Source organism: Cornus florida, unplaced genomic scaffold (assembly GCF_030987335.1).
Source record: "Cornus florida cultivar Cherokee Brave unplaced genomic scaffold, ASM3098733v1 CherokeeBrave_3.0.0_Hap2_Chr01, whole genome shotgun sequence".
Taxonomy (NCBI): domain Eukaryota; kingdom Viridiplantae; phylum Streptophyta; class Magnoliopsida; order Cornales; family Cornaceae; genus Cornus; species Cornus florida.
The window spans coordinates 54,393,394-54,404,709 of record NW_026775571.1 but is presented as its reverse complement, the minus strand read 5'-3'; the positions used below and the strand labels follow the sequence as shown (position 1 = coordinate 54,404,709).

Here is an 11,316-nt window from a genome sequence, read left to right as displayed (position 1 = left end):
ACTCCCTCGCAACAGCTCTCGACCTCAGGCTTACTCTTGATCTCTATAGAAGAGTTGCAGGTAGATAAACAACACTCCACGAATGCTTTGACCCCTTTAAAGTGTGATCGCTTCACTCATTTTTTTCAAGATTTGAATTTGACGAAGAATGAATAAATTTTGCTTTTCAGAATTTCTAAATCTTCAATTATGCTCTAATTCAGATGAGATAGGGAACAACACTACTAAATCACTCTTGTGTTTATGTGTGTGCTCTTAAAAATAAAATCAGAAAAATCAGATTGATTTTCTGAATAAAAAATATCTCTCAAAGATGGCTCTCTAATAGATTTGAATTTTGTATGTAAAAGCCATGAATAAACCTAGATGACTATTAGGGTTTATATAGAATTTAGAATGTCCTAATCCCTCTAAAAATGTAGAAAATTTCGTGCATAGGACTTGGTACAATTCTAAACCAAATAGGAAATAATTCTAAAACAAGAAACTAAAATTGGAATGCTGTTAGGACTTCTTGAATTGGTTTAGGGGTGTTGAACTGGTTTAAGGGTGCTGAACTGGTTTAAAATTGGCAGATTATATTTCGAGCCAACCTTGAAGGGTGTTAAACCGGTTCAAGGATGCTGAATCGGTTTAAGTCTAACAGACTCGAATTTCTGAGGCTCTGAAGGTTGAAAACACAGTTTTGGTAAGTTTGGAAAATATACCAAGTGTATAATGTGTCCTAACCTTTTTAGATTCCTTCCTAACGTGCCGTTCTTACCTTTCACGAATGATCTCAGTCATGGTAACTTTGAACAACTTTCCAATTCCGCAATTGCTGTCGATCCTGATATAGTAACTTGAAATTACAACTCGACTAGGACTTGTTTTGTTTCTGATAAATTACAAAATAATATCTCACACCCTAGTGTGTCCTCGGGTTTGGGTAAGGACCTAGTTAGCGATTCGGATCTCCGGATTTAGGTCGTTACAAATATGTATGTAACAACTATAGTAATGTAAAGACCCAAACCCGGGGGTCCGAATCACTAACTGGGTCCTTACCTGAACCCGAGGTCATCTAAATCAATACCATCATATCCAAGGTCATTACATCATTATTTCATCATTCTAAGTTCTATAGTGATCCAAGGCAACTTCTTTTGACTTAAGAATGGTCATACCAGAAGAAGAAACAAGAAGCAATGAGGGGCAACAAATCGGTTGATTGAAATGGCACTTCGGTTGTCCGAAATGGCCCTATATCGATCGACTAAAACAATTCTACCGGTCTTCCTGTTGTGACTATATAATAGAGATGGCTACTGGAATTGGTTCAAATAGATACAGGTCGATCGAATTGCCATTTCGATCGGCCGGAATAACCCTGTATAGTACCCCTGCTGCAAACCTGCTGTAAAGCATAAGAAAGATAATGGCCTCGCTTGGGGCCTTAAAAACTGAATCAAACCTATCCCAACTCACGACAATACAATTAATATATATACATCCATTAAACGATCATTTTATACAGTATAAATAATCAAATTATACAAATTTTCTTTAAACAATTACAAAGAAATTTAAGTACATAAATGAGGCCGCCATGGCCGTAAATACAACATCATAATATTATGGGAAATTCTAGCGTCGTTTAAGTTCGTAAATGCAAGTCATACGTCCATACTCCTCCGGTTTCCTAAAAATGTTAAAATAAGGGGTGAACTCAACCGTTCAATAGGCAATGCCTAAAACACTGATCTTGGACTCCCTTGGGCCAACAACCAAAGAACTTGGAGAAAAAGTCGCGATCATACATGAAGAATTATCAAAATCATGATCCACGTCATTCAATTCAAAAGAAACTATCACCTCATAACCAATCATAATCATATGTGTCAATATGCCATGAAATGTAATGCCTTCCTGACAATAGTCCCTGCCCAATACAACATACACTGAAAACCGCTAACCAACTTTATCGAGGCTAGATTGATAGCTATCTTTGGTTCCAAATCTGGCAACCATTTTAGGCCTACTATCAACTTTTTTACTCCCTACACTGGGCCGCGCTCCCTCTAGGTCGAATTAGCCCCAAGCTCGCGAAACCTGGTTCCATTTATAAAACATTTTCTCACAACCTTTTCCAAACACATTTCTTTAAAAAGAGTCATTTCATTCTCACTTTTCCCGACCATGCCTATGCCATGAATGGAATCATGCATGAATGAAATCGACATATACATACTTGGAACTTTATCAATTCAGCGATGCATAATCATCATCATTATGTAATATATGTAACCTTAAGTAAGCAATTTAAGGCAAGGCATGCCTTTTAAACAACCTTGCAACCAAACACATATATATACACAATCAATATCATCTTAAATATGCTTCGTCACATAAACCCGTAAACACATAATTAACATTTAAATGTCAAATTTATCATTTTAATCATGCTTAATAAGAAATCAAGTAAACGAATTCAACTAAAGTCAAAACTTAATGGTTTAGACATCCCTATCTCAAAAGCAGCCAAAATGCATCCCTAACCGAAAAAGTCAACGCCGGTCAAAGCGGTCAATGCCGATCAACGACAGTCAATGACGGTGGAACGGAAATTTTTTTGGTGGAAACATAGCCGATGACGAGGAGAGTAAACTACTCCAAAGGTGCAGCTCCGGAATCCGACTCGATCGAAGTGGCCCAAAACCCTTCGAAACATTAGATCTAAAAATTTTAAATTTTTTAAAAATATTCACCGCTCCTCCGAAAATTAAATTCTTAGACTATGTGATAGAGAACGATGAGAGGAACACTTTCAGTCTAGGAACCAAGGTCGAAAACCCGACCGATTGGCCGAAAAATGAAGGAGAAATAATGAAGCTCAAAGGAAAAGAAAAATTAAAAGAAAATGAGAGGGAGGAAGAGTTGTGTGTGAGAAAGAGAGAGAGAGAGAGAAGCTGATTGTGGCAAAAAAAAAAAAAAAAAAATAGCCATGTGGTATTATATAAATTGAATTGATATCATGTGAGTCTACCGAAAGAAAATATCTCCTTCCTTATATACTTATATATAAACATATACACATGTACGTGTACTAAACACACCACAAGACATGTCTAAACATATAGTCACCTGAATACGCATCAAATAATAATGAATAAAGAGTAACGGCCCCGAAAAATAATTCCCGTACGCAATAATACCGGTTGCGGGGTCCCACCAGGGACCTCTCAGCCCGAAAAATTAAAAAATGAGTTCTGAACTCTAAGGAATGCCCCAGCCAACTCTTGGGACTCACTCGGCACACCACGCGGTATCCAAAACGCAAAACAAGGCAACAACAAAAAATCTCAAAAAAATAAAAAATTCCCGAAAATGAAAAGTAGGAAAAATCCTAAACATTACAAGCAAGCAACCCTTTTTCGTCACACCATCCTAGTATACCATACCAACACCCAAGTCATCGCTTCCTAGAACTGGTGATTCGGAGCATAAAATTTCACTTAAAAATTGTTGGAAGTAATACAATATGCAATGGAAATTTGAAATGTTACAACTCTCTGCAAGTGAACTTTTTTTTTTCAGAAGGTATCTGCAAGTGAACTTACAGTGAACTGGTGATCCATGTCTCTACACGAATAACATGTTCAGCAACAATCTGAACTTCCAACACCAATCTTAAAGGCTACACCATGCAAGGTAACTTCTGGCTAGCAAATAATACATTCTGCAAGAACATAACCAGTAACCCAAATGACTCCAGGTACATAATAATTATGCTTTCTTTTTAAAGCGTAATTCTTACTATAAAAGGAGTCTGTTGTAGTTGAACGTTTGCACAGTTCAAAATGTAGGTGAATAGAGAATACCAATATATATGGGGAGGTAGGAATGAAAAAGAATTCTGTAAAGGAATACTATAAAAAGAATGATTCAGATAGAGAGAGACACTGTAAGTTTCATGTGTGCAACGTGAAATCACCTTTCAACTTTCACATTTGTAACGCGAAGGCTGTGTCTTTTTCAGAAAGACACTTTTTCAATTCAAAAACTAACATGTACCAATTCTGAAAAGTAATTTCTTTTCAAAAAAGACTATTTTTTATTTTAAACACTACCTTATAATAAAATATTTTATAAATAAATTTGAAAATATATTTCATATATTTCCAACAGGCGAGAGGAGCTGAACCACGCAATGATTTGGTGTTTTTATGTTTGCATTTTCTATCTTCATCTCTCTTTACTTTTGCTAGTTAAACTAATACATCCGTATTCATTTGTTAAATCTCTATTTGCACTCCAAGTGTTCTAATTATGAATGCAATGAGATTTCTTATTGTCATGATAGTATGCATTAAAAAGGAGAATGGGATGTATGCTTGGATTAAATAGATTGTTTGGTTGAATTGAATATATTGTTGCATGGAGTAGAGTTTTCCTAAAAAACCTAGATTCGCTTTTTCATTCATTAAAATTTAATTGCGCACCAAGTGTTCGATAAAATGAACAATCTATATAGTCTTTACTTTGTCTTTTTTATTACATCATTGTAGTTCAATTTCTTAATCTCTGTACAAATCTGTTAACTGATTTATTCTTAAACTCAAATCCTTTAATCAAAAATTTTCCTATAGTTTAGGAAAAGACCCAATTCACTCCCCTCTTGGATCATTGTTTGGGCAACAGTATGTAAACCACTAAATCAATCAGATTTATAAATATTAATTATAATTCAGAATTGACTTTGTAGGATTGGATCAAATTGATCAGAAATCAACTAATCCATTTAATATTGATACTTCAAGTGCACATGGGCAAATATTGTTCTTATTATAAACAATAAAGTGATGTTTTTTCAATAATGCAAACCAACAATATACTATACATATAATCTCATCTAGTCAACATGCTCTTTCACCCATGAGCAACATGTTTCTTTGCTACATCCACATAACCCAAACTCAATCCCTACAGAACTAAAATCCTATTCCAGTTATTGATCTACAGAACTAAAAGCCTATTCCAATTATTTCACTAGAGATCGAGAGACATAGAGATGATGGCAACTAGCACAGTCAAATTTCAGGCTCCTAGTGAAACCAGTTATGACCGTAACACCGAACTAAAAGCCTTTGATGATACAAAATCTGGTGTCAAGGGACTTGTAGATGCTGGTGTAACAAAGATCCCACCAATATTTATCAATCACAAACATGACCAACCTCATCAAAAACCTTATACTCAGCTTGGCGACTTATCGGGAACCAAACAAGGTACTATTCCAGTTATCGATCTTGATGGTGTTCATAGAGATGCAACCAAACGCAGAGAGATCAGCGGAGAAGTTTTGGAGGCTTGTGAGAAGTGGGGTTTCTTTCAGGTTGTCAATCATGGAATTCCGGTGAGTGTTTTGGATGAGATGGTAGATGGGATATGCAGATTTAATGAGCAAGACACTGAGGAGAAGAAAAAGTGGTACACAAGGGATGTCAAGAGAAAAGTGTTGTTTGTGTCCAATTTTCTTCTGTATACTTCGCCGGCTGCTGATTGGAGGGACACTATTTTTTGCTTTATGGCTCCCAATCCTCCTGATCGTGATGAATTACCTGAGATATGCAGGTATGTGATGAGACTAGAATGTTTGTAAACTTCTAATTCAGTACTTAGTTTCTGAATAAATCATGGGATGGTTAAAATGGTACATATATAATGCTATTTGGATAGGATTAGTTGACTTAAAATGAAATGAAATAGTATATACTGGAGGAATTTATTGGGAATCTTACAAGTTCATTGTTTTTTCTTTAATAGATTGTCAGAACTTCTAGAAATTCCTATTTATTTGTTATGAAATCGATCTAGATCATTTTTCTCCTTTTATTTTGGAGTATTAAATACACTTATAATTCAGAGCTTCGTGTTATTCCTTGGCTAGTCTGACTGAACTTGGAGCCAAGGCCATGAAATATGTGTGACAGTGCAAGAATATGTGTGACAGTGCAATAATACTTGAGCCAAGGCTATGAAATATGTGTGAGGGACAAGAAATAAATGTGGGCACAACTGTACTTTGTGTAAAGTACAATGAGTGAACTAACAAAAGTTAGGTTATGTAATAGGTCAATGAGTGAGACAAGAGACATGTGGGGTACGGGCTATCCCAATTGGATTGAATGGGATGACAGCAATTCAACCACAAATTTATCTAATTGATAATATTAATCCAAATCTCTCAAAAATAGCAATCTTGATCCTTCCTCTCTATTATTTATTTATTTTTTTCCTGAAATAAATAATTATTCAAATGGAACCTTCTCTTGTATCATGGAATACAACAGAGAGAAGTACACCTATTAAAAAATAAAATTTTGTAATTGGGACATGTTTTTGTTAAATTTTCCTTAAGAACCATTCAGTGGACACAAAAAATAGTACAGACAAGTATATAAAAACTTCTCGCTTTAAAATATGCACTTGTAAGATTTATTAAACATCATCTGCCACAAGGGTGGTCTCACTGTGAGCTCCCTTTGTATTGCTACCATATGTAATAAGTAAAAATATTTTTTGAAAACCTTTGAAAATGATTTGAGTGTGTGTTGAATCAATTTTCATTTTAGGGAGTTGTATCTATTCAAAAGCTGATCTAGCTTTCTGCCTTTTTAGAGTCAGATATATCTCACCCCTATTATATGGGTGTGTCTGTGTGTGTGTTTGTTTTAAAGCAAACTGATCAACTAGTAATTATCCTTCTTTTTATGACTAACCATTGTTAAAAAATCCTTGGTTTATTTGAATTTCTGCTTTGACTATCTCTCTTGCTGTATGGTCTGCACAAAACCTACCTCAAAAGAGACGTGATGTGGTTTTGCAGCATTTCTGTTCTAAGACTTATTACATGATACTGTCTAGTAGCAATTGTTTCATTTGCAACTTGACCATCTAGAATTGTCTATGTGATGTATTTTGAACAACTTGCAGTGATATAATGATTGATTACTCAAAGCAAGTGATGAGATTGGGACACACTGTCTTTGAACTAATATCGGAGGCCCTTGGACTCAACCCCAACCATTTGAAGGACATGGATTGCGCGAAGCAACTTACCCTTGCGGGCCATTATTACCCTGTGTGTCCTGAACCAGAATTAACTTTGGGTGCTAGCAGCCACACTGACGTTGCCTTCCTCACCATACTTCTACAAGACCAGATAGGTGGCCTCCAAGTTCATCATGAGAATCAGTGGGTTGATATAACCCCGAAGCGTGGAGCTCTAGTAATTAACATTGGAGAACTTTTGCAGGTAAGCCTACAAAAAAGTAATGATGCCAATTTTAATTTGAAGTTATGTATAAAATGAATCACATTGATTAATTTTCTTCGTGTCTGGTTTTGGGCAGCTCATCAGTAATGACAGGGTTAAGAGTGTGTATCATAGAGTAGTGGCAAGACATGTAGGGCCAAGAATTTCAGTGGCTTCCTTTTTCTCACCAGTCCAGAGAGGAAATTCCTCGAGAGTTTATGGACCGATCAAGGAGTTAATATCAGAGGAAAGTCCCCAAATCTACTGTGAAACCTCTATAAAAGACTATCAGTCTCACTACACCTCGAAAGGGCTTGATGGAGTGAGTTCATTGCTGCATCTGAAGTTGTGAAGTTGGCCCTATAATATGGGAACTAGCTCCCCGTGTCTTGGAACCTTTTTTTTTTTTTGTTTCAAAGATACCAGTCTTGGAACCTTGACCTGATACTCGGGAGTTCAGACCTAAAGTCACTAAGACAAAGGTAGACCGGTATGTGGATCGTTGAATTGGTGATGCTTTGTTTGGTGTTGAAACATTTGGCTTGTTTAAACAATGTCCTGCTTTTATGCCATGCCTATCTGCTATGCGGAATAAAGAGTTGCTTCTGTAATTCAGATGTTGTTCATATCAGAATCAATTAGGTTAATATGACTTCAAATTTCCAATTTAAAGGCTTACTCAATCCGCGGGTAAACCTGTAATGGGGAGTTTTTAGCAGTGGGCTATAGCCCTTTACTACAGTGTGCTAAGTGGCGGCAGACCCTCCACTGAATTATTTTTATTTATTTATATTGCATATCCATAATTTTTTAAAAATCCTACTAGATTTTTGGGGGTCTAATCGGCTTTCTCTAACCCTGTTGTTTTTCTTGCTATCTGTCGCCATGCATCATCCCTCTTTCTCTCACAAGTTGGTGAAGATTGATCAGTTCTACCAAAAATCACAGTTTTCATTGTCTCCCCTCAATATTCTAGACAAATCTTTACAACAATGCCATAAAAAGTGTTGTATTTTACTTGTAGTGGAACATGACCAAATGCTACCATAGGCCCTGAAATGCTTGACTAGTACTAGATTCATCTCATTAGAGGCCCAAAGTTTGGTCCTCAATTAGAGAGAAGGTGATTTTGTTTGCGGATTTCATAGAGAGCTACGTCCCCTTTATTGAATAAACTTAGTGGGCAACGAGTGATGGCCTCCACCTCCATAGGAGAGAAAAAAGTGCGAAACAAATCAATTTTCCAAGTAGAACTCAATGAGCTCCGCCGGCATCTTAAGATCCCCAACTCCTTTAGGGGGTCGCAATTTTTGAGGAAAAAAAATTGCATAGTGTCAAGTTATAATTTGGGCCTATTTTCAATTTAGCCCATTATAAAATATGAACTGATTGGTCGAACCAAATAGCCTAACAAGCCCAAACCAGCTTGAAATTACGTAAAGGATAATTTTATATATATATATATATATAATTATGATCAAAGATAATTATCGATAATTATCAAAGGTGTTGCAAGTTACAATTCTACCCCTTCATGAAGCCTATAATTGTCTTGGCTTGTAAGAAGGAAGAATTATGAAAATATTTGACCTTGAACAATTGAAAAGCCAAATCTTTGGTTGGCCGGGGATTGTGTAAAAAACCTTCATAGCAGTTTAAAATGAAAAGTTATTTTATAGTTCGTGGACCTTAGTCCCAACAGCCATTGGACATGTAAGTAACTATATCAAAGATATGTTAATTTTATTTTTAACATTTTGTTTAAAAATTTTCCGTGTTTAAAAAGTGACGTGACCTAAGTGGGCAACACAAACCTCCTTCTAAGCCTAATGTCACGCCCTGCCTATGGAGGTTGTGCCACGCAGGCGACACGCAGACGCTGAGGAGGACGCTGCATGGCAAGTGGAGTTTCTAGAGTCTTCCGGAGTAGTCTAGAGTTGTGTGGAAGATTCTAGATATGTGTAGTATATTCTAGAAGTGTGTGGAAGGTTCTAGAATTCTCCAGAATTATGTGGAGTAGTATGGAGGGTTCTAGAATATTGTAGATATGTATGGAGAGGTGTAGAAGGTGGAAGAAGATTCTAGAGAATCAATCTCCACCATTGGTTAGAACGCATCCTAGCCGTCCATTAGGGATGGGGATGCCTATAAATAGGAGTAGGACTTCATTTTGTAACCAACAAGTCCTAGAGTGAGTCTTGAGAGCCTTGTAGAGAGCTTGAGTGTTAGCCTTGTACAAAGCATTCTTTGAAGTAATAGAAGTGTTCTTTCCTTGCCAACTTAAGTGTCTTAGTGTGTGTGAGTGTGCAAGCCAAGTGAGGAGAGGGCGAGTGCAACTACAACACTAGTAAGCGCACGAGGGGAGTGTGTTGGCTAAGGTGTGCACGGGAATTAGGCTGACCAAGTACTTACGAGAGTGGAAGCAACATCTTGGTGCCGCACGGGAGCAGTTAGAGTGGTGCTGAAACTCTAAGCCCGTGACAGTTGGTATCAGAGCCAGGTTCGTCAAGGGAGCTTTGTTGGAGTAGACATGGCTAGCGGAGGAGACCACCAAGTCCACATCTTAGAGCAGAGCTTGGAGGAGAAGCTTGGCACACACTTGGTCTACACGGAGACTAAGTTTAATAGGCTCGAGAGAAGGATGGCGGAGCTCTACGAGCTGATTGATGGCATCGCCAACAAGGCGCAAGAGAAGGAAAGGGACTTTCATGATCTGGTAGACGACTTGTGCGTGGAGATTGCCGAGTGTAAGAAGGAATTCTCCCAGGCGTGCGAGGTCGTGGTGAAGCCAAGGAAGAAGAAGGCGCCGGAGCCCAAGGAGTACGATGGGGCGAGGAATGCGCGCCAGATTGACAACTTCTTCTGGCACATGGAGCGGTACTTCGAGTGCATGGAGATCGAGGATGATGAGGAGAAGGTGCAGATAGGCACTATGTACCTCACAGACACCGCCGCTCTATGGTGGAGGCAGCGTTTCACCGGTAGGGGCGCAAGAGCAGTTGATACATGGGAGGAGTTCAAAAGGCAGCTCAAAAGGCAGTTCTACCCTGAGTGTGTTGAGGACCTCGCCATGATCAACCTAAGGCGCCTGAAGCAGAAGGGCAGCATAAGGGAGTATGTGAAGGAGTACTCCAACTTGATGCTGGAGATCTCAGAGATACCGGAGCTGCAACGTGTGTGCTTGTTCATTGATGGGTTGCAGTCTTGGGTAGCCACAGAGCTGAGAAGGAGGGTGCCTAGAGACTTGGCATCTGCAATGGCTATAGCGGAGCGCCTTGAAGACTTTAGGCACGATGACAAGAGGGCCACGTCTCCCAGGAGGGACCACGGCAAAGGTGGGGGAGACCGTCGCTTCAAGAAAAGGGGCTCGCCCAAGTCAAGTGATGATGAGCACAGCGATAAGGAAAGACGCCCACGCCATGATAAGGGCAAGGACCATGGAGAGAGGTCTAAGGCTAGTGGCAAAAGGGAGCGCCGCGATAAGGGCAAGTGGGAGCCGAAGTGCTACTTGTGTGAAGGGCCGCACATATTGCGACACTGCCCCAACAAGAAGACCATGAGCGCCCTTGTGAAGGATAAGGCCAAGGGTAGGGTGGACGATGCGGGCAACGATGAAGATAGGTGCATGGGGGCTATGCAGATGTTGAGTAGCATGGCGCATGACACCAAGAAGAAGGGCAAGGCAAAGAAGGTAGCTGGGGTGCGCTATGTGGACGCGCAGGTTGGTGGCAAAGCCGTGCAAGCGTTGATGGACACGGGCGCCACACACAACTTCATTACCCCAGAGGAGGCGCAACGACTTGGCTTGGAGATGCGCAAGACGGAGGGATGGATCAAGGCCGTCAACTCCGAAGAGGCACGCGTGAGTAGAGTGTGCAAAGAGGTGGAGCTATGCATGCAAGGATGGAAGGGCAAGGCCGACTTCCAAGTTGCGGAGATGGACGACCATGACATGGTGCTGGGGTTGGAGTTCATGGACAGGAACAACGCCGCGCCACTACCATGCCTTGGTGCGTTGA

General features: G+C 39.2%; 1 protein-coding gene across 1 annotated transcript; it reads left to right on the top strand.

The window, feature by feature from the left end:
- The first annotated feature begins 4,451 nt into the window (after window positions 1-4,451).
- Window positions 4,452-7,908, top strand: LOC132297277 (1-aminocyclopropane-1-carboxylate oxidase homolog 1-like). Its single transcript, XM_059794907.1, has 3 exons — window positions 4,452-5,613; window positions 6,976-7,297; window positions 7,395-7,908. Exons 1-3 carry the CDS (start codon window positions 5,051-5,053, stop codon window positions 7,647-7,649), a joined length of 1,140 nt encoding a protein of 379 aa, XP_059650890.1. The 5' UTR covers window positions 4,452-5,050; the 3' UTR covers window positions 7,650-7,908.
- The last annotated feature ends 3,408 nt before the right edge of the window (window positions 7,909-11,316 follow it).

Excerpts from the sequence above, each read along its gene's own strand:
- LOC132297277 (XM_059794907.1), top strand. The coding sequence starts at position 5,051 with ATGATGGCAACTAGCACAGTCAAATTTCAGGCTCCTAGTGAAACCAGT. Across the intron at positions 5,614-6,975 it reads GAATTACCTGAGATATGCAG|TGATATAATGATTGATTACT; the intron begins GTATGTGATGAG and ends AACAACTTGCAG. Across the intron at positions 7,298-7,394 it reads ACATTGGAGAACTTTTGCAG|CTCATCAGTAATGACAGGGT; the intron begins GTAAGCCTACAA and ends GGTTTTGGGCAG.